Source organism: Furipterus horrens, unplaced genomic scaffold, assembly GCF_987537825.1.
Source record: "Furipterus horrens unplaced genomic scaffold, mFurHor1.1.pri manual_scaffold_17, whole genome shotgun sequence".
NCBI classification, from domain to species: domain Eukaryota; kingdom Metazoa; phylum Chordata; class Mammalia; order Chiroptera; family Furipteridae; genus Furipterus; species Furipterus horrens.
In genome coordinates, this window is record NW_028327187.1 from 39,311,616 (window position 1) to 39,335,335 (window position 23,720).

Sequence of the window (23,720 nt, forward strand, 5' to 3'; positions counted from 1 at the left end):
GAGCTAGGCAGTGGGGATGCTTTGTGGGGGTCCTTGTTCTCCAGGTGCACATAAGGAGCTCCCCGAGACAGGGATGAGAACCAGAATCAAGTGCCAGGAAAGCGCTTCTTGTGGCCACCCCATTTCTCTGACTGCCTTCCTTTTCCCCACGCCCGGACTATTTCGTCGGGTCCCTTCTTCCTCTCTCTCCCCGGTTCCTGTTTTTCTGCTTTCCTCCCTCCTGCCTCCCGCTCAGCCGTTCCCGCCTTGGGCAGCTGCAACATCAATCTCCCGGCGCCCCTATCCCGGGCCCCCTGCAAACCCGGTTTCCGCCCATAAGTCTGCCTCCCCAACGTGGTCCTGGGTGCCACTTTAGGGTCTGGATCCCCCTTTGAGACCAGCGCGCCTGCACTTCCGAGTGGAGTGTCCTGCCCTCTCGGGCATCAGGCACGACGAGTCTGCCAGGGTTCGCCAGTCCCAGGGAACTAGCAAGAGGCACTCTTAGGGGAGGAGAGAGGGGCCATCAGGGCTGGAGAGGTGGAGAGGTACCTAGAGCAAAGGAGGGGACCCACGGCGGCAACTGGCCAAGAGGAAAAGCAAATCAGACTGGCATAGCCTCTAACGTCAGAGGTGCTGCCCTCTGTGCACTGTCCACCGCCTAGTCCTGGGCTCATCCAAGGTTAAGGGGCAATCAGGGCGCGGGGCAGTTACCGGCGGCAGCTCCCCCCCCACTCCTCACTATCCCGCTCCATGGAGCTGGAGGTCTTCACCCCCAAGTCCCTCCTCTGACTCCCCTGCGGTCCAGGCAAGAGAGGGAGTGGGCACAGTGAACCTCGGCTCCCAAGCTGAGCATCTGGGGCTGGGTGGGGAGAGGAGGCATGGGGCCCGTCTCTATTAAGTACCCAAACGGTGGTGACTCGGCTCCACTAAATTACAGCCCACAGTACCCGAGGCTTAGAAACCCTAGGGCAGAAGGGGTGCTTCGTTTTAGGACTGCTGGCCTCAGATTCCGCATGTCACAGCTCAGTTGCGGGGCTGCAGTGCGGCTCCCCTCACCACCCTCTTTCGAAGCTCCGCCACCGAGCGGCAGGTGCCGCAGTTCCCCCCCACCTTCCCCCGGCCTCAGCAGCACTCCCGGGCCACAGGGTTGGGGGCAAGTGTGGTGGGGGGCGGATGTAGTGGAGCATGAAGACTCCAGCCGCGAGGGGTCGAATCCCAGCACCCTGATAAATCGGTGGAGACGAAGAGGGGGTCCAGGGACCTGGAGGAGGGAGACTAGGACTGCAGAGCTCAGTCGCCTAGCTGTGCGCCGGAGGGGGAAGGGCGGGGGCTCCCCTCCAGCTTCCAGGATCTGGGGACTCAGGGACGTAAGGCGAGAGCAGGGGGTGTGACAATTCAGCAGAGGTCGGGACGTACCACGGAGCCCAATGGCGGGGGGGGGGGAGGACGTGGTCATAGAGGGGAGCCCCCGCCCCCCTTCGCAAAGGCCAGCAACTGAGGTTGTGGGGAGAACTGGAACCCGGCTGGTAGGGAGAAGCGGCGCGTTAAATCCGTCCCCTCCCCAGACCGCACTTCCGAGGGGGTGGGCGATAGAAGGGAGACTGGGGTTGGAGCAGCGGAGAGGGGGCTCCTCCCTTGCACCTCCCCCCACCGGACTTGGTCGCGCCCGAAGTGAAACACTTTCTCTTTGTCGGAGGAGCTCCACTGTTTCCTTTGCTGGAGCTCCCGTTGCGGCGGCGACCGTGGCAGCCCTGGCGGACACAGGAGCGATGGCAGCGACCGACATAGCTCGCCAGGTGGTGAGTGCAGGGCTTGGGTGTCAGCACCCGGTCCAGGGGCCTGCGCAGGGCGGAGGAGACCTGGCTGCTGCCACCGCCACCGCAAGGAGGGCAGTGTGCAGCATCCAGTAGCCAAGGCGCGGCGGGACTCCTGCTCCCAGGATCAGGGGCTCGGTCCCGCAGCCTGTCCCCAAGAACCGTGGCGGAGGCGGGCGGTTGGGGGGCATGGCCAAGGCTGCGCACCGGCGGCTGAACTTGAATTGCCTAAGATCTGCAGTAAGCGCCGCTGCTTCCCTCGCTGCAGCCGCGTTCCCGCCGCTGGGGCGTTGCCGAATGAATGGCCGCACGAGTCGCCAAGCCCTCCGAGTCTTTGGCACCCGGGCCTGGCTTCTCAGATGGCCGGGCTGCGCCCCCTGCTGTCGAGGCCCGTTCTCCTTAGGAAGAGGGGCGCGGGGCTAGGGTTAGCCAGGGGTAGGCGGCCGTGAGTGGTGAGGGGGACGGGGAGGTGACTGGCGGGGGGGGGGAGGGGTTCTCCATATGCATTACATATGTGACTGCGTCTGTGAGTGTGTAGCACTGTGTGCGTCTGAGTGCACGCGCGCGCACTCGTGCCTCCTGGGCGGGCGGCGGCGCCCGACTGCTGTCTGACCCCAGATGAATCTGCCAGTTTCTCTGAGTGTGCTCACTTCCAGGGTGTATGCAGATGCCTCTCCGCTTGTGCTTCGTGCCTCTGGGTCCCATTTGTGCGTCTGTGTGGGGTGCGGTCCGTTTGCCTGTAGATTGCTTGCTGCGTATTTGGAGAGGTTTCTGAGCATCTGACCCGGGTTGTGAGGGCCTTCAGGGGTCTGTAATGGTGCGTGTTCGGTGTGACTGGGCTTGTGTGTCGAAACTTGTGGAGCTGGCTTCTTTCTATGGGGACTCAGGAAAATAACTGTGAGGTTTGCAAAAGCGGTGCTGTCTCTCTTTTTGTTGGCAACAGACTCTGGAAAAAAAATCTTCATTTAAAGAACTGAAGTTTTCCAGCCTGAGATTAACAGAGAAATCATGTTGAAGTGACCTGAGGCTCCATGTTTTTTTCTTTTTAGACCAAAAGTTTGGTTGCAATGGAAAGGGATGACTCCATTTGGGGGTACAACCTAGCCTTTCTATTTATCCATGGGTTTCTGGAATTTTCAGAAGCCCACAATTACCAGCACCCCAAAGCCAGGAAGGAGAGTGAAGGAGAGGTGGGTCAAATCCCATGACACCAAATACTACTTGATGAAAATCTCAAAACACATAGACACATGTTTTAAAACCTTGTGGTTTACTTATTAAGGGAAATAGTCTGTGCAGTGCGATCCTAGTGCAAGGAAAATAGCCTCTAGGTATTTGTTGTAATTGAAATTGATTTGTTTTCAAAATCTGAATCCAGAATCCAAGTATTTTCTCTACAGGATATGTATGAATTTATTCCACCCTCTTGTCCCTGTTTGGAAGGGAAGAACGATTTCTTTGGAACCTCCCCCAACCCCAGCAGACCCCAGCATGGAGCTCTTTATGTATTCACGATGTGGAAGGACTCAGTAGATAGGATGCACTGGGATAATGGAATTTGAGAAAATTCTCTTCTCCCCAAGATTTGCACTGTAATATTTGTTATTTTAGAGTTTTGAGAGTTCCCAGAGTGCATTTCTCCTCGTAAGCTGCATTTTATAGATGGCATGGCTTAAGTAGAATTAGTTCCCTGGATTACACTTCCCCATCCTTAGTCTCCAAAAAGGATGCTAATGATTTTTCTTGTCAGCTAATTAATTTGCATTGACCTGTCTGTACTCTCTCACCAGTCCCTTTGCCTGGATTAGAATTGCCTGGATTAGAAGGTTGTGTTTCATCCCAGGAACAACTCTGGCAACCCAGAGATCCCTTTGTTCTACAGATTGAGGGGGAGGGGTTTAGGGCCACTTGGTTTGCTTTGCATGGTTCCAGTTCTGGCCGGCCTTGCCATACTACAGGATGAAGACCATAATTGCAAACCAGATTCTGAAGCTCAAAGAGCAGCCTGAGCACTTGAGATTTTTGTTATCATTATAAATGGGTTTGTGGGAAAACTGACGTCACTCTCCATGCCCCCATCCCTACCCTCTCCCGCCCCTAGTCAGTGAAGCTCTTGTTTAATGTGTCATTTATCTCTGCTCTCCTTTGTGTCTGCAAGAAGTTGTAATTGACCAGGGGAAGATGGAATTAATTCAGGAGGACTTGGACATCTGGTTGCAGCTTGTTTCTTCCACAGAACATGTGTCCAGGGGTTGGAAGAGAAGCCTGGAGAATAAACCTAAGTGTGCCTGGCTTAAAAGTTCTGTTTAGTGAGCTCTGAGACATGGTGCTATGCAAGTAGTCCTCTGGTGTGTAGTGTGTAGTGTGTGTGTGTGTGTGTGTCTCTCCATCCTTTCCAGAGTTAGCTGAAGGTCACTCTGGCTAGACTAAAACAGACCCTAGAGTTGTTTGGTAGGGTCCTTATTTGGGCATGTATGCAACTTGCAAGTTCAGTTCTCTATGTAATACAATCCCATCCCATTTGAATGACCACTACAAAGATTCTGCATGACAAACAATTTCTCTGTTGTCACCACAAGTTTTTATTTGATTGACTGCTAAGTGTCCAGCATGATGGCTAACCCTGGTCAACTATACCAAAAACAAAACAAAACAAAACAAAAAAAACGTAGATATAGTTCCTGGCTTTTAAACTAACAATCTAGTTGGAAAGACAAATTGTGGACACAATAATTAGAGAATTACAGCAGATTCTTGGGATGCTCGCACCTCCAACCCTTGTTTGTTTATTTCTCAAAGATTTTATTTACTTACTTTTAGAGAGAAGGGAGGGGAGTAAGAAAAAGAATGAGAGAAATATTGACTGGTTGCCTTTCATAGGCCCCCCAACTGGGGACCTGGCCTGCAACCCAGGCATGTGCCCTGACTGGGAATCAAACTAGTGACCTTTCATTCTCAGGCTGGTGCTCAATCCACTGAGTCACACCAGCCAGGGCTCCAACCCCTGTCTGTGAGGTAGCTTGGCTGCTGTTAATATGTACATACTCTTAAGGGAGACATGACTTGTCCAAGGTAACCTATCCAGGCACAGTACAGTCCCCAGAAGCTGCACTCTTGGCTCTTGCATTGAGTTGTTTCTTTCAATATTGCATTTTGAGTTATAGACTGTAAGTGCCAGCTCATAGAAAGAATCTTGATTCTGGCTTGAAACAATTCCACAATATGGGCAATGATGCTTTCTTCCAGTAGCAGCCAAGCAATGGTCTTTCTCCCTGGTGAAAGAGCTTGCAGGAACTAACTTTGCCCTAGCTAGGGTTGGCCTGGGGGTGACCATCTTAGGGCAACTGCCTACAAATGGCTGCACTCTGGCCTTGCTGTCCAATGGCACTTCTCCTTGATTCCCCCTGAAGCTCCCTGCCTTAGCCATCTCCACCATCTCACACTAAAGGTAATATTGTACTTAAACACAGAGAACAAACCCATACTTATATACTGGGGACAATAGTGCTGAAGAAAAGTTACATGGTTTCAAATATTCAGACCTCTTGGATCCAAGTCAGGGGTATGCAGATGATCATTGTACTGTTTCCAAACTCTTCTGTATGCTTGAGACTTCAAAATAAAAAGTTGAGGGCAAAATTACAATGCACCCTCCCCCCCATATGTACATGGCCCCTTCCCTCAAGCAGTTTACAATCTGGTAACAGAGGCAGACATCAATAACTATATAGTTACCATGTGGGAAGTGCTGCACAGGGCAGCTACTGCCTGCTGTGAGAACTCATTATAAAGGGACCTAATCCAGCAGAGGGTGGAGGTGGTGTGTGATGAGACAGGCTTCCTGAGGGCTTCAACTAGGAAAAGGGTAGGTGTAAAGATGGGTGAGATCTCACTTCTGCTACTGGGCTGGAAACATTTCCTTTGTTAATTCACACACTTTTATTTTCATTCATTTCTTTAATGTGTGTTTATTGGGCAGTGACTCTGCCAGGCCCTGTACAGGTGCTGGGGATCTAGCGTGGTCAAGGCGAGTAGGATGCTGCCCTCTCAGAGCTTCCAGATGAGAGGCAGGAATAAGCCCTGTTTCCTTTCCCTATCCTTAATACCAGAAATATGGTTAGCGGTGTTCTTATTCCAAAACTGCATTACAGCTGAGCGATTTGTCTGTATAGTATAATGAGATTTTGATCTGCAGTCATGTGCATAGCATTTACTTTGTAGAGTCTCTGCTGTAAATTTTCTATTAATTGCTGGCTTTGTTACTCAGCATGGCCCCACCAAGAATGATTTCTGGACTTGCCTGGGCTCCTGGATGATCAGAGTTGGGGTTTCGTGTCAACATGAACAATCAAGAAGGGCTTCTATTGCATGAACATTAAAACCACATTCAAGAAAGAAAGGGAGAAAAGGAAAATGAATACCACGGATAAGTGTAGCATGTTTCTTTCAATGATCTCAAAATGCTTCCATCTGTATGATTTCATTTTCTTCAACAGCTTCCTGGACAAGTATTATTGTCTCCTTTAAAGTGAATTTGTCCAGGGAGAGCAATGGGGGGGGGATGGGACAACTGTAATAGAAAAACAATAATTTTCTTAAAAAAGTAAAATAAAGTGAATTGATCCAAAGTGTTATTGTTGGTCAGTGGCTAAAACAATGAAACACCTACCAGATGACACAGGTTCATTAAAAATAATAATAAACCTCTGGTCTTTTCATGATGTTTCTAAGAAATAAAAATCCTGCCACGTCCTCTCCTCTCCCTCTTTCACAACACTCCCCCCTCATAGCACACACTTAGGTGTTTTGAAGACTCTTGGTGTTAAAAAGATTCTCAGCTTAAATCCAGATAGCACAGTCATGAGTTTTTCTTTCTTTTTTTCTCCATATTGCTTTAAATAAAAATCTTGGAGCCACCAGCCATGTAATGATGGATTATTTTCAGTAACAACTGGAAGGGGGGGCAGAATAAATTAGAAGCACAGACCCTTCCTCCTCAGTTTGGCAGGAGGAGGCTTCTGCTGCTGCGATTTGGGATTTGAAACCGTGGGTTTCTCTGTTGCCTGCACAGAGGAAGGAGGCCACATGTTCAGGAGGGTTAGACATAATGTTATCCTCTCCTTCAGTGTCTTCTCATTAGAAGCAGCCATCTGCTAAATTATGCAGTGTGCTCTTAGCTGGCCCTGGAGTTGGGTCATCTGTTCAACTCAAAGGTGACTGGGGAAAAGATTTGCAGGTCTTCTCAGGGACAGGAGTCAGGGCTCAGGTTTCTGCAGCCACAGCCCTCTCTGACCCCTAATGAAGGCCCCCGGGTAACAGGAGCAGAACTCTGCTTTCTGCCCTTGATGAGGTGTGAGGTAGCCTTGGGTTTCCTTTCACAGCGGAGGCCCCTAGCTCTGAGCACTGGCGCTGAGGCAGGAACTAGGTTTTTTCAGATCCCCTTTAAATGAGACCAGATGGAGGCAGAGGCAAATTCAGACTCCCCAGAGGACAGTTGGGCATTCATCCAGATGCCTGTGAGTAAACCTTTTTTAAAAAAAACAGATCGGAGATAACAATGTCCAGAACACCTAGAAAACTCTGTTTAAATAGCCTAGCTTGAAGGGACTCTGTCTGGCTTTTGTGGGAAAGTTGACCCACTCTGAGCAAGATAGTCATTCCTGGACTGAGGTGGAGATATTTTACTGAAGAATTTGGCTTGTTGGGTTAGGTAGCCCTGGGGTTCTTGAGCAAAGCTAGGCCGTTGGCCAGGCCCAGGCTTAGATTGGAGTCAGAAGAGAGGGAAATGGCAGAGAGAATGCAGAAGAGGAGCAAAAGCCCCTCCATGATATTCCCTGCGACAGTTGCCTTCCATGGGCCATAGCCACCTCGGTGAGCCTATAGGCTTCCAGGTCATGACCCTTCTTCTGACTAACCATCAAGCCACAAACCCAATGTCCTGGAATTTTGGCAGCATAAAAAATCTATATCTGCCACTTGAGGCGGCTTTTCCGTTTGACAATGGCCGTCTGCTTGACAAGGCCCTGGATCCTAGCACCACTCTGCTACTAAATCACTCTGACTCTGGACAAGTCATTTCCTCTCTCTGAGTCTCTGTGTTTTCCCCTTTTGTAAAATGAGCGGGTTGGACTAGGTGAGCTTTAAGGGTGTTTCTAGCTCAAATATTGTATGGTTCTTACATTTCCTTGTTTTCCAGCCTAATTTTGTTTAGTTCTTTGCCTGCTTCTGCTTCTGAATGAGGTGGCAGAATGTTACTCCACCCCTTCCTTGCTTAGACTTATTGAGTTGGGTGGGGAGAGAGTTGGAGAGAAGGCAAGTCTGGGGTTTTAGCTCAGCAGGGTCTCTATAAGTGGACTAGAAACAACCCTTTAGACATTGTTCGTGTAGGTGTATAAAGCTTTGTCTTCCTATAAAGGTACATGACAGCTAAATTTTTGTCTATTGAGTCCCATTTTAAATGCACAAGGAGAGCTGGCTATTTAATGGAATCCTGCTGTGAATCCTTTTATAGAATGAAAAGCCACTCTGGAATTGATCTGGTGAGTTAAAATCCAGAGTTTCATCTACTGGATTTGCCAAAAATGGGCTGTCTCCCCGTATGGTGAGGATGGTCTCCTTTGTGCATCCCCAGGCTCCCCTAAGCTGCTCCCCCACTGAAGGGCATTTCTGGGGACCCTAAGGGCTTGCTGCCAGCTTTCGCAGGCTTTATTTCTCCTTGGCAAAGCTCCCAAATTGCTCTCTTCCAGTTCAGGGCATTGCTATTACTGTCAATTTCCTCTTAGCCTGGCTTAATCAGCACGAGGGAAATCCTAACATTTGATGTGTGAGGCACATTGGAGTTTTTTTTTTTTAATCTCTGGGAATTTATCAGTGTTTTTCTGGTTCTTACAGCTGATAATAACAATGGCATCTGTGGTCTTGACAATAGTGGAGGCAGCAGATAGGGCTGTCACTCACCTGGTTGTTTCAAGACTTTTTGCTTCATGTTTCAGGATATGTGATTTTACTTGTAAATGTTCACATGAATCTTTATAATAATAAGTTATACTTTATAATAATGTTATGTATATATAATAATAATGTTATAATAAGGATAACAGTAGGGTTTTATTAGTAGTAAAATAAATATTTTATATTACAATAAAACTGCCCGAAAGCTGAATACTCAAATCAACCTGAATTTTCTGATCATCTGTATTTAAAACATCTTTTTCTTGTAGTTAAAGATTTTGCTACAACATCCAAGGCCACTTTCCTGCCTAGGAAAGTATCATCACAGAACTTTTTTAAAAAGCAACATTTGTATTTAAATTATAAAAGTCAAATATACCTATTGTAGGAAATTTGAAAAACACAAAAACAACACCTACAGCCCCTCCACCCAAAATAGCCATTGTCACCACCTTGTTGTGTTCTTTGAAGCTTTAAAAAGTGCATATATAGCCCTGACTGGTGTGTCTCAGTGGGTTGGGCATCATTCCTCGGACCAAAAGGTCACCGGTTTCATTCCTTGTTGGGGCACCAGCCTGGGTTAGGCCAGGCCCCCTGTTGGAGGCACAGGAGAGGTAACTGATTGTTGTTTCTCTCCCTCTCTTTCTCCCTCCCTTTCCTTCTCTAAAAATATACTTTTATGTACTTTCCCCTCATGATTGGAATGATCCTGTATATACAGGTTTTCCCCCCCAACAATATTTGGTAATTATTTTCCCATATCGTTGAATATTCTTAGAAAATATTTTTATCAGTGGCTTAATATTTCATTATGCATCATTGAATTATTCATGGATTTTGATCATTCTGAAGATTTTCAGGGTCTATCAGAGATTGGTCTTCAGGCCTGGGAACGGAGATGGAGAAAGGGAAGGTGTGCGAGATCGGCCCACCAGTAAGCGACATGACACATGGGCAGAACCTTGAGTGTTTCTGTCCTTTCTTAAAATCTGCATGCTAAGACTAGAAGAGAAAGTTTAGGGAAAGCCCAGTCATCAGCAATGAGCTCCAAACTTTTTGCTTTGGTCTGATCCTTCAGAATGACAGCTACTAACTTAGCCACCTCAGTTTTAAAAGGAGGCAGGAATTTCTCTATTGACACAGATGCACACTCAGTTCCCACAGGCCTCAAATACCGCTTGTGCACTAGACCACAAAGGTCATAAGAGAGGAAAGAGGTTGAGGGGCACAGAGTTTGCCCACTTGGGTGCTTATGGGACTCTGTTTTCAGAATAACAGTAATGAGAGAAAGATGCACAGCTGGAACCACCATAACTCGGGGCCTTCGACTCTTCAATTAAAAAATGAAATTGGTGTGTCCTCAGGGGAGGAGGCAGGAGAGAAAGAGAGTGGTGTTTCTGCCTATGATATGAAGTGTGGTATAACGATTTCAAAACCACAAGTGACTGCAGATGAAGAGAAAACAGGAAATGTAATTGGTGAGGGGACTGCGGCGCTCCCAGTTCTCAGGAGCGCTTTTTCATTTTGCCTTCCTTTTAGCTCCTCTCAGACTGTGCCTCTTAATTGCCCCTGCTGCAAAGCTGAGACCTCTCTTTCCTTCTATTAAAAATGTTTTTAAATTACATAGGTAATGTGTGAATACATTCATGCTGTGGAAGAATCAAACAATTACAGGAGCATACTGACTACCCCTCCTGAGTAAGCCTGTTTCCATTCCCCTCCCCTGAGGCAGCCACAGCTCTTGGTTTGGAGGTGTCTTTTCTGTCCCCTTTCTGTGCACTCACATATATTTATGTGCAAATGCACATATATAGGGCTGTTTGGCGTATACGGACTCATACTGTGCTTCTTGTTCTAGAACTTCTTTTATCTACATTACAGTATATCTCGGAGATATTCACATCAGTACCTATAGACCTACTGCATTCTTCTTAATGGCTACAGAATATTCCAGAATAGTCATATACCATAATTTAGTTAAATATTTTGCTACTGTCAGACATTTATGGTTTTTCTTCTAGTTTTCCAGTATGTCATAATCAATTTCCTTGTAGTACATGGCTCTTTGTACTGACATATGAGTTTCTGTAGAATAGATTCAGAGGGGAAGTTTCAGGGTTACTGGAGATGGGCCATTTTGGTTACTGTGGCTTTTCTGGCATCTCAGTTCAGGCCTTGAACATAGCATCACCTGCTACTCAAAATGATAACTTGTTTTAAAAAGTGTCAGACATGGTGGGCCAAGTTGCTAGTTCCATCTCCTCTTGTGGACATTGAAACCCAGGGAACGTTCAATTAATTGCAGTCAAAGTAATGAGGACCTCAGTTAATCAGGTCAGCTCATGGAGAAAGAGGAAAGAGATAAGATATCAGAGTGAGGGAGAGGGGAAGAATCTTCCAGGGGCTGTTCTGGGATCAGTGTATGTTTAGTTCAGTGTCCTGTCCATTTAGCTCTGAACTATGAGGATGGATATTCATAATGATGACCTTTACATTTTATAAGATGCATCAAAGCCAAGAGTGAATGGTACTCACTAGACAGGATTTCCTAAAGCAGGAACTATATACAAATACTTCATTTTTGAAGTCTTCTCAACTATAAGCACTGACACAAAAAGTTTGCTGCTCAAAATACAAAATAAAACAAATCACATTAACTACATTCTATGTTCCCCAGTCTTAAACTTTCCAGTTAATTTAGGTATATTGGACACTGGGTATAAAATACAGAAGAAATAAGGATTCTAAACATCACCAGAGATCTTCACCAAGTCCAGATCAATGGTTATTTCTCAGTAATTTTTCCTGACTCTAAATTTGGCTTCCAGTGATAGAAAACTGTTGGGTCATCTCCTACTTACCTAATCATTTCCTCCTCTTGGAAAAATCTTCTTTGTCTTTCCATTCTGTACTTGTGGGCATTTTCTATATTCAATCTTTAGCTCTTTTCTCCCAGTACTATCTCTTGGAGAATACATCCAGTTTCATATCTCTGACTCTTAAATTTATATCCCAGTCCTGAATTCTCCTGGAGCCTACAGTCCCATATTACTAAGTACTTACTGCATTTCAAAACTATCTTATTTTCCTTAAAATATAAATGCTTTTACAAAATCAGAAAAGAAGGACACTTATTTAAAAAGTGGCAAAGACATGTACAGGCAACTCACATATATGTATACACATACACAATATACATATATATATATTAACAATAAAATTAATAAAATGCGAATTAAATGACATGATGCCATTTTTCAATGATTCAATTCACAATAGCTAAAAAGTCTCAGAAACTCAGTGTCAACCTATGTATGGGTAAACAGACACTTGTATATTGGTGGTGAGAATAGACATTTATATTATTTTTTGTTGAATGATTCTCAATGTGTACCAATGTCTTTCAAATGTGTGTGCCTTTGGGTCCAGTGGGCTTCAAGTCTAAGAATTTAACTTAAGGAAATAATCAGAGAAATGCTAATCTATAAGAACAAGAATTATCATTCACGTTGTTGAAAACATGGAAGCATGCTAAATGTCTAGCAATGGAAGACTGGTTAAGAAAGTTTGGTAAATTCCTACAATGGAATGCTGGATGCCCAATAAAAGTATTTTTGTATTTAATGGTATGTATTAATCTTATATAATAATATTGAATGTCAACTGTAATTGAAAAAGAAAATTTAAAAAGAAGTGTACTTAATTACTCAAGAAAACATCTACACTATATTGAGTGTCAGATTATTAAGTCAGTTTATGAAAAGAAATATACAGAATGATATTTTTTTTGTCAGAAAAAAGATATACAGACTGGAGGGAAATACAGGTAAATATTGTGATTTTCTCCTTTATAATTTCCATGTTCTAAAATATCTACAGTGAACATTGATTACTTCTGTAAAATATAAAAAAAACTGATAAATGTATTTTCTCTTAGTAATAGCTTATTTAAAACCAGACTCCTCAGCATTCCCTCTAAACAAACCCCCTTTCCTGGTTTCCCTCTTTCTGGCCATGGTGTGTCAATCCAAGCTCCTAGGCTTGAGCATTGCATCCTTAGAGATTTGATTTCTCCCTCACTCCTTCTACCCAATCACTCATTGAGTTTCCTCCCTTCAGTAGGATGGCTCTCAAACTTGTTTCCCCCTCCTGAGTCTCAAGACAAGTCAGTTCACTTCACAGCATTTATTGTCATAGTGTCCGGATGCCAGTCTGCCGCTTCGATGTTATTGGAGTCATCTGCTAATGTGGCTTCCTGCCCTTTCTCTCTCTCTCTCTTCCATCATTTAAGCTCGCTGCTTCTGGAATGATCTTTTGAAACACGACTGGTGTGGCCCTCCTTGCTCAAAACACTCAAAATGCTTCCATATCTTTTTTTCTCCTTTGTTGTTTAGAGCTCTTTCCAGCACTGTGCTAGGTGGGAGGTAATAAGTGGGCACATGGGAGGTGCTTGGTAAGTCTTTGACAATGAAGTAAATCTTTAAGCTGTGGTACACTGTTTTCAGTTTGAAAATTTCCTTTCCTTGCCTTTTGGCACTTGGACCAGAGGCCTTGGAGCACTTGAAGTTTCATGGTGCTACATTTGGAGACAGGAAGAGGCATCCAGGGGCGATAAAATATGGCTCAGGAAACCTCAACTCCTGAGTCCCTCCCAATTTCCAATGCCTGCTACGTAGGAGGCTCCATCGAGAAGGCAGATTGGCTTGTAAGTCTTGTCTCCCTGCAGCGTTGAGGACTCAAGAATGAACAGTGGGAAACTTACATCTTTTTGTTTGCTTTAATAAAAAGAATAAGGAGAAAGGAGCGAGGGGATGTGGAAAGGGGTGAATGTAGAACAAACCATGTGCGATGTGGGCCACTCATGAAACCCAGCTGTCTTCAGGTGCCCCCCCTGGGACCCAAAATACTCCAACCCGGATTGAATGATGGCAGATGGTCATGTTTCAAGAATACTCCACTGGGAGTGTGTGGGGTGAGATGTGTGAGGGTAATGACCTTGCCAGGTGGCAGTCACTGGCACTTATCCCTGTCTCCTGTTCTTGGAGTATCTGATGAAACCAATGGGAGTGGGGTCCCAATCTGAGTGAAGTGGCTATCTGGGAAACCAGTTCTGACAATGTCCACTGCTGTGAGGTCTCCCACCAATGCAGCCCATCCCTCAGTGTGAACGTATGCTTTTATGGACCTAGTCTGAAAGCAGGCTAACAGCCTGGGTTGTTGGCACAGGCCTCTTGGCACTAACCATGTCCTTCTTGGATTACTCTTGGCACCTTTCTGGTTATGGAAATCTTGGTGTAGCCTCACCCAACAGAAACTGTTTACCTAGCGCACCCCTCTTGTCTAGCTTGGCTGTTTCCAGCTTCCCTTCTCCTCCCTTTTCCCCTCCCCTGCTTCTGTTGGCAGTTAACACATTTTTTTTAGTACATGCAGGCCCCTTTTGTCCTTCCCCCTGGCTCCTTGGAAGGCTGCCCCAGCTTGAGATTCCCCCTGTTTTGTAAAACCATTGACAGGAAGAAACTTTGGGACTTGCAGGCAAAGACCCTCTGCTTTCCAGGGCTGCAAATGGCTTGACTACCCCTGATGGAGACAAGAGGACCAGAGGAAGCAACGGGGCACCTCTCTCCCTGGAGTGAGCCACAAATGTGCCGTGGCATCACATGTTATTTGGGGAGTCTGAGTGGAAGGGTAACCTCCCAGTGTAATAAGAACAGCAGCTACTGTTGATGGAACGTTCACCACATGCTCAGTGCTTGAGGAGTATTATCCTATCTAACCTCACATCAGTCCTAAGAGGTAGTAACTGCTGGTTCCTGATTTTACAGATGGGGACACTTTGAGAAGTTAAGTAACTTGTCCAAGGTTAGAAGGTAGGGGAGGTGGCACTCTAATTCAGACCTGCCTGATTTCAAAGCTTAGCCTCATTATTTTCACTTAAATTTTCTTTCAATTACAGTTTATATTGATTATTATTCTGTATTAATTTCAGAGGTATAGGAAAGTGGTTAGAAAATCATATACTTTACAGAGTGGTCCCCTCACTGCTTCAAGTACCCTTCTATTCCCATATACAGTTACCATATTATTAACTATGCCCTCTGCTGTAACCTACATCTCTGTGATTCTTCTTTTTTTTTTAAAGTATATTTTATTGATTATATTGTTACAATAGTTCCAATTTTTTCCCCTTTGCTCCCTTCCGCCCAGCACACCCCTTCCCCGACAATCCCCTCCCCAAGTCCATGCCCATGGCTCACCCTTTCATATATTCTTCTTCTTTTTTAAAAAAATAATTAATTAGTTAAATATTTTAACAATAAAAAATAATAATCCCTCCCTCTCAGACTTAAGACCCTTTACAATCTTATAAAGGACAATGGACGAAGGTCTCGAGCTCCTCTAGCTGCTTCAAGCTGGACATGGTCGTCGTCCTACCTACCCTTGGGTCCAGAAATCCCTAATAAGAGTGGGGGTGTGGAGGGGGGGGTGGCCTTCCCACAAGGGGAAGGATCGTGCAGACTCCAGGTTGGTTGGCTATCTCTGGACAATGGCATGCTTGGTTTAACAGGGTGGCATCCTTGATTCTGGGGGCAACAGGGTTAAAGGACATCATTCAATCCGTAACCACTAGATGACAAAGGACAGGTATTAATTTTTCAATGTCCCACATTAGGGAAAATAAGGGCTTCTTTGGAGGAAGGTATGCCAGGTACATCTCACCTGTCCAAAACCCTTTTGCCCATTATACTTAGTTTGGACTGAGGGAAATATTTTAGGTTTCCCCCCTCTCAGGCCTCTGGGCTCTTTCTGTCCAAGCCATTAGGATAGAAAAGAGAAACCAGTTTTAAAGTGAAGCCCACAGACCACCCCCTTCTTCACCAACCCAGCCACTTAGTTCAGCCAAACCATTGAGTCTCAGGAGGCAGCAATGCAGACAGGATTAAGTGAGGCCTATACGTACAGACAATCACTCAGGTAATGAGATTGTAGGCATATGCCCTTTGAAAACAGAAAACACATGTTAATTTATGTAACATAACCCACATACAAGTCTCTAAATCTGTAGGACTGTCTTATTGGAAGGAAACTCCTTGTCCTTCTAATATTCACTGAACTTGCATTTCTATTCTTTATATTTTTATTTTTTCCCCCCACTAAAAAATTTTCTGTTTGTTTGTTTTTCCATTACAGTTGTCTCACTTCTTTTCCCCCTCTTGCTTCCCTGCACCCTGCCCCCCCTTCTTCCACATTCAGTCTCCACCCAGTTGTCCATGTCCATGGGTCATTTATACATGTTCTTTGACTAGACCCTTCCCCTTCTTACCCCTTCTCTCCCTCCCATCTCCCCCTTTGTTACTGTTAGTTTATTCCTCGTTTACATACCTCTGGTTCAATTTTGCTCATTTGTTTGTGTTGTTCATTAGTTTCCTCTAACAGGTGATAGCATAAGGTAATTTTCTTTTGTTGCCTGGCTTATTTCGCTAAGCATAATTCTCTCTAGTTCCAATCATGTTGTTGCAAATGGTAGAAGTTCCTTCTTTCTTTCAGTACTTATTCATTGTCATTATCCCCCTTTGTACTCGTGTTCCTCTCTGTCTCTCTCTGTTTCTTCATCTTCTTAAAGCAGACACTTTAGCATCTCTTGCAATGCTGGTTTGGTGGAGATGTATTTTTTTAGCTTTCTTTTGTCTTGGAAACTCCTTATTTCACCTTCCATTTTGAATGAGAGCCTTGCTGGGTAGAGTATTCTTGGTTGTAGGCCTTTGTTTTTCATTGCTTGGAATATTTTTTGCCATTCCCTTCTGGCTTGTAGTGTTTCTGCTGAGAAATCTGATGATAGCCTTATTGGAGCTCCCTTGTATGTTATTAGTTGTTTCTCTCTTGCTGCTTTTAGGATTCTCTCGTTGTCTTTGAATGTTGGCATTTTAATTATGATGTGTCTTGAAGTGGGCCTGTTGGGGTTCATCTTCATTGGGAGCCTTTGTGCTTCCTGGACTTGCATGATTCTTTCTCTCTTCATGTTAGGGAAGTTTTCTGTCATTAGTTTTTCAAAGAGGTTTTCTATCCCTTGCTCTTCTTCTTCTCCTTCTGGAATTCCTATGATACGGATATTATTACATTTCATGTTGTCCTGCAGCTGTCTTAGAGCCTCTTCAGTCTTGTTCAGTCTTTTTTCATTTTGTTGCACTGTCTGGGAGTTTTTGTCTACATTGTCCTCCAGCTCGCTGATCCGATCTTCTGCTTCCTCTAGCCTGCTTTTAATTCCTTCTACTGTGTTCTTCAATTCAGAGATCGTATTCTTCATTTCCTCCTGGCTCTTATTGATAGCTTCCATGTCCTTTTTGATGCTGGTATAATTCTCAGTAAGTTCCTTGTAGTTCTTCTGGAGTTCTTTGTAGTTTCCGCTGAGCTCATTGAGCTTCTCCATAATCCGTGCTTTCAATTCCGTATCTGATAGTTGGCTCCCCTCTATTTCATTTAGCACTCTTTCTGGGGACTCTACCTTTCCTTTTGATGGGGGGTTGTTTCTCTGTCTTCCCATTTTTGTGACTCCTATTGTTTGTTGGTGCTTCTTAGAATGATCTGCACTTCCTGGATCTGCGCCTCTCTGTGATTATTCTGTAACTACCAAACCGTACAGTTTAATCGCTTCACCTTTTTTTCCCAGCACTCAGCCCCCAGCCCCTCTCCCCTCTGACAACTGTCAGCCAGTTATCTGTGTCTGTGAGTCAGTTTCTATTTTGTTTGTTCATTAGATTCCACATATAAATGAAATTATATGGTATTTGTCTTTCTGTGACTGGCTTATTTCTCTTAGCATAATGCCCTCTAGGTCCATCCATGCTGTCACAAAAGGTATGATTTCCTTCTCTTTTTTGGCTGAGGAGTATGCCATTGTGTAAATGTACCACAGCTCTTTTACCCATTCATCTATTGATGAGCACTTGGGCTGCTTACAGATCTTGTCTAAGCTTAGTCTGTGAACATCTACACAGTGCCACCATCGTAGACCCCAAAAATGTCCTAGAGAGAAGGGTAACTGAAGTCCCTTTGTAATATTTACTGAACACTTATACATGTACCAGGAATTGTTCTAAGTTTGTGATATGTATGAGCATATTTGAGTCTCCCAATCACGCGTAAGATAAGTAACATTATTTCATGTGATAGACGGCTAAGGAAACGGAGTCTCTGAGAGGTTACCCAGCTTGTAAGTGATTTGAGTTGAGAGTTAATCCAAGCCTGTGAGCCTCCAGCACTAGCAGTCACATCTCCTGCCCCTTACCTTCCACCCCTTATAAGCCCTTCTGTAGTTTGCTTTGTCTGAAACTATGGGGACATTCATTTTGGACCCCGGGCGGGTGTTACTTCCTAGCATGGAGGTTATTTGGATGGAGAAGTGAGGCCCAGATTGCTTGTGAGTACATTTTCATTTTCTCCTTCCTCCTCTTCCAAAATAGGGTGAAGATTGCCGAACTGTCCCCCTGGCTGGACATGTGGGGTTTGACAGCTTGCCTGACCAGCTGGTGAATAAGTCAGTTAGCCAGGGCTTCTGCTTCAACATCCTGTGTGTGGGTGAGTATTTCCATAGCAGAAAACTCTATTACAGAATATGGATCCTTAATGGTTAGATGTGGCTTTGCAGGTAATTAGGTTAAATAGTATGTCATTCTGATCTACTTGTAAGAGTGTTTCCCCCCTCTTTCTTCTTTTATCCTTCTGCTTGTTTTTATAAACAGCTGGCTGTAATAATACTTCGCCTGGTCAGACAAGAATATGGGGTCGTGCCTTGGGGGAAACTGAGCTATGTGACACCCAGGGGGAATTTTGCAAGGGAACTGGCTGGCTCAGCTGTTGCTGTCACGTTTGTTTTGACTGCAGAAAACAGGAGCCAAGGCAGAACTGGGAGGAAGGTAATGGCTGCAGAAAGATGCCTGCCCACCCACTGTGGGCAGTGGATTGGGTCTCCTGGTATCCTCTGCAGCCCTGCTATGCTTGGTACAGTTGAAGCTCAAGTGTGGGTACCACAGAGATGTGTGTAAAGTTCTCGTGTTCCCTTTATGTATATCTCTGCCTGGACCTTTAGTCTCAAGTGTGGTAACCACATCTTAGTCACCTCTGATGTGCTAATCATAACACAAAGAGAGCTCAATAATGTTTGTGAAAGGAATTAATGAGTTAACCCCACACGAACCACTTATGCTTCTCAAACACTTCTCCAGTTAGCAATTTGGGTCCTTACTAAGGTGTTGTGAAGTGAACAGAGTGCATAGCATTCACATCCTCATTGAATAGATGGAGACCCAGAAACTCGGGGAGTAAGGGACTTAACTGAGGCCACACAGAATGAGTGGCAGAGCTGTGGGGAGGACCCAGGTCTGGGTGACTCTTTGTCCTTCCCTCTGCTTCTCTTAACTGCTGCTAGCACCATGTCTTGAGGACACAAAAGCATTTTGGACATTCAAGCACCAACCAAATATGAGGAACAAAAGTTCCTTCACATTCTTTAAGGATCTCTCTTTAGACCTTAAAAAATCCCAAATTTGCAAACACAATCATAACATGTAATTTTCACTATACGGTGCTGTAAACATACCTGCAGATTTTCATTGATCTACTTCCAAATCTTAACAATTGTATAATACCATAATAAAGCCAGTTTTCATGCTGGTTGGACCACTTCTGCTAATTGCCTTTTCTTATTTTTGGATAGAGCATACGGGCAACTCATTCATGTTGAGGATCTGAGCCACTCCTGAATGGGATATTTTACTCTTTAAGTGGTCTAAAGTTCTGTTTTTTAACTAAGGTCATTCATTTTCTTGGACTCCATTTTTTTCTTTCCTCCATCCCTAGCACTCTTCCACATCACTTTTAAGATATTTATTTAATTTCTTTTTTTATTATTGTTTTATTACATTTGTCTCAATTTTTCCCCATTGCTCTCTATTGCCTTGCCCCTGCCGCTCCCACAGTGAATCCCACAATGTCCATGTCCATGGGCCATTCATACTTGTTCCTTGACTAGACCCTTCCCCTTCTTTCCCCCTTCTCCCCTTCCCCCTGCTCCTCTGATCACTGTCAGTCTGTTCCCACATCATTTTCTGCAGGAGAATAACTACACTCAAGGGCAGGTAGAAAACAACAAAATCACTTCTAAATATAGACAGCAGGCAGTCAGCTAGGTTCACTCACAAGTTAAATGGCTCACTTCCACACACCAGCTTTGGAACCTATGAAATGAAAATATTGGGTCGGCCAAAAAGTCCGTTTAGTTTTTTTTCCATAAAATAAAAGGCACATTTTTTAAATTTCACCAATAACTATTGATTTGGATATTTTGAGTATGTTGGGCATCTCCTGCATGGTATAATGTTGATCGTTCTCAATTAATGTCTCGATTGGATCACTATCAACTTCAACTGGTCTACCCGAGCTTGGAGCATCGTCCAGTGAGAAATCTCCAGCACAAAACTTCACAAAGCAGTTTTGACACATTCGATCAGTCATAGCACCTTCTCCATACACTGCACACATCTTTTTTATCACTTCAGTTGTGTGTTTACCTTCCCTGAAATAACAAAGCATAATTAGCCAAGTATGTGGCTTATTTTCTTTCATCTTCAATATTAAAATGGCTACACAAAAATTCACCAGTTTTAATAACTTTTTAATGTACGCTGATGTGACAGCTGTCACAATACAATCTAGTAAAATTGTTTTGAATGAAGTTAACGATCACTAAGCACTACTAGAGCCATCTTACAAAAAAAAAAAAGACAAACTTTTTGGTTAACCCAGCATGTGCTTCACAGAATTTCATATCATGGACCATAGAGTCCAGATCTAGGTTGTTAATTCATCAAATGCCAGAAATCCTCTGATGGTTATGATTAGTTGCTATTAGAAGGATACAAAATAAATAGAAGTCATGGTGATTGACATCAAGATCAAATGCTATTCCAAATCTCTCCAATCTTTGGCTGATGACCAACTTATATTACATAATATTTGATTACTGAAAATTTCCACACAAACATACTAAATTCTCTTGGTATTCCTCCCAGAGCTCTCTATGACCTATATTGGAGTTGAGGAGATGAGAAGTAAAATGACACACCCACATCAAGCAACCTTTCAATCAATTGGGTGGACCAGTAAAAGGGAGACCACGTAAATCAGAATAGCTCTTTGAGGGCAGACATGTAGGGTAATTGGACATGTGGGTCACAGACTCCCCTCCGGACCAGAGGAAGAGGCAGCCAAGCTCATGGCGAAGCAAGTGAGAGAAATAGTAAACCCCTGTCCTTGAGTTCCAACCCAGGCATTGCACAGCTACCACTGCTTCAATGTGCACCTGCTGGGATGGCCTGGGACAGACCCTCCAAAAGGGAAGGGGTAGGAAGGAGACCCTCATCCCCAAACAGTCACCCTGACTCTTTCCTTTCATGTCAAGTTTCGGAAAATAGCTGCCCTGGTAGCTTCCCTCTTAGCCCTACAGGTACAGCCTTTTGATACACTAGCCTGGACTGGATTGATTTCATTCTTCATACCTGAACCCCCCGCAAAAAAAAAAAAAACCTACAACTCATGCATTCTACCCTCTGACTGTGCTTGCAACCCTGTCATTTCTCAGAGAACCCACGATTTGGGCCAAGGTCACGAAGCAGCTTGGAGTGGCTCTAAGGCTGCAGTCTCAGCGCAGCCACGGGGCTCAGTCCTGCTGCTGAGTTGGCGGAGGGTTCGTAGCTTGGCTGCTGAAGGTGATCTTTTCTCTCATAGGGCTTTCAGTGACCATGCTTTCATGCCCGCCTGCCGCCTGTGCATAAATATCAGGTTTGCTCCCTTAATGACTGTTTGGGCAAAGAATATGTTCCCGAAAGGATTTTCTTTTCTTTTCTAATAGGGCATTTTAAGTGTAAAATTATGGTAGCACTAGCTTCCATTATTAACAGAGACCTAGGCTATTTTTGGCACCATCTTTTAAAAAAGATTTTATTTATTTATTTTTAGAGAGGGGAAAGGAGGGAGAGAGAGAGAAACATCAACATGTGTTTGCCTCTTGTGCACCCCCAACTGGGGACCTGACCCGCAACCCAGGCATGTGCCCTGACTGGGAATCGAACCAATGACCCTTTTGTTCACAGGCTGGTGCTCAATCCACTGAGCCACACCAGCAAAGTCTGGGCACCGTATTATTTATCTTGGTGCTGGGCTGCTGGACATTAGGCTCAAGCCCAGCACATTAGGTATCTGACATGTATATGTGCATGTGTGCATCTGTGCATGTTGGGATTGGGAAAGAGAATTTTTATGAATCCAGAGTCTGTTTTATATGTCAGGGTACCAATAAATGGCACCCATAATGATTGTGTTTAGAGGGCTAAGCACACGGGGGGTGAGCATATTATGTATGACTCCTCTTCAATATTGTAGATTCTCTAGGGTTGACATTAATTACTGAGTTAGGGTGAGGTTCCCCTCCCCAGTCATAAAAAAATATACTAGTTCCTTAGCTTCAGAAATTGCTAGGATCCCATGATCTGAGATACAGTACAGGAGGCCTCAGAGGAGTGCCAGAGCCAGCAGTACAAATGTTCTGCCGGGAAAGAGCCCCAAAGGGACTCAACCCTCCAAATGTGCCAGCAATAGCAATGCCTGTGAGGAGCACAAAGGGTCATAATGATAATATTTACTTGGAAGCTGCTCAGGATTCCAGGCGCAACTGGGCTCTGTTGAACTAGGAAAAAAGTATATAGAGAAGCAGGATCGAGGTTCACTAAAGGAGAAGGAGAAGGGGAAGGGGAAGGGCAGCTAGCATTCTATTAAGGTCGGAGGTCAGTTGGGAAAGGCAGCTGCTCAGCTAAGAGAGGCTGCCGGCAGTACTGTGTGCTGGTCAGTGTCTCACAGTCTGCACTCAGGAGAAAAAATTGCCATGGTTTGCAGCATTTGCTGATTTCCATAGTGTCATTACTTCCACCATTGCTGGGTTTTTGCTGCCAACCTGATGTCACTGCACATGGGCTTGGGAAGAGCTGCAGGAAATTGGGCGAGCCCGCTACACCACAGCAGTTTGCCACACCTCTGCAAGATCAGGAAAGAGAAGAAGGCAAGGTCACCAAGCCAAACATGACCTTGTCCCTGTCCAAAAGCTCCCTTGGCCAACTGGAGTTCCTGGCAAGTTTCCTTTTGGACACCTCCCTTTTGAACTCAGAGATGTTTCTCTTGGTTTATTCCACCATTTGGAGCTGGAAGAAACTCATAGAGCTCATGTAACTATGAGCTCTACGCGAACAGGGATTGGAGCTGTCTTGTCCATTGCTGTATCCTTGACCCCTAAAACTGTGTCTGGATCCTATGAGAGGCTTTGTAAATATTTGTTGAATTACCGAATGAACCAACATATCATGCCTATGGGATGCACTAGAGCATATTGGTTATAAGCATGTCAAATTGTCTCGATTCACATGCTGACCCTGCCACTTAACTACTTTGTTACCCTGGACCAGTTACTTCGCTTACATTATATAGATGAGGAAGGTAAGGTGCAGAGAGGTTGAGAACGGGGGCAAGTGCACACAGCTAGGAAGTAGCTTGGATAACCTATATGTAAATTAAGGACAAGTAGTGGTATCTACCTCTTAGGCTTATTTGGGGGGGGGTTAAGTAAGGAAATATGAAGTATTTACAACAATCCCTGGCACATAGTAAGTGCTCCATAAATGATAGCTATTATTATTGTTATTTTAACCCGCTCGTTTTATGGGAAAGCAGACTGGGGCCCAGAGAGGGGCAAGGGCTCTGCTCAGGTCACACAGTCATTTAGTGATACGTGGCTGTGACTCCACATTTCATCACTGGCAAGGACTTCATTGCACAAGGTGCCAGAGAATAGAAATATTAATGGCAGATGAGGAAAAGGGCTAAGCTTTTCTTTGTTATAGTGATTTTTAACTCAGGGTGCAGAAGTCAAATGGG

General features: G+C 44.7%; 1 protein-coding gene across 8 annotated transcripts in view; it reads left to right on the forward strand.

The window, feature by feature from the left end:
* The first annotated feature begins 1,485 nt into the window (after nt 1-1,485).
* Nucleotides 1,486-23,720, forward strand: part of SEPTIN6 (septin 6) — a 73,394-nt gene continuing 51,159 nt past the window's right edge. For 2 of the 8 annotated variants that reach the window (XM_090265256.1, XM_090265255.1), the window contains exons 1-2: nt 1,566-1,778; nt 18,203-18,317. In XM_090265256.1, the coding sequence (XP_090121382.1) occupies nt 1,749-1,778; nt 18,203-18,317 (145 nt within the window). In that variant the 5' untranslated portion in view covers nt 1,566-1,748. Of the gene's footprint in view, nt 1,506-1,561; nt 1,779-18,202; nt 18,318-23,720 lie in introns of those variants that run through there. The other 6 variants (XM_090265258.1, XM_090265257.1, XM_090265251.1 and 3 more) reach the window with 5 other exon arrangements.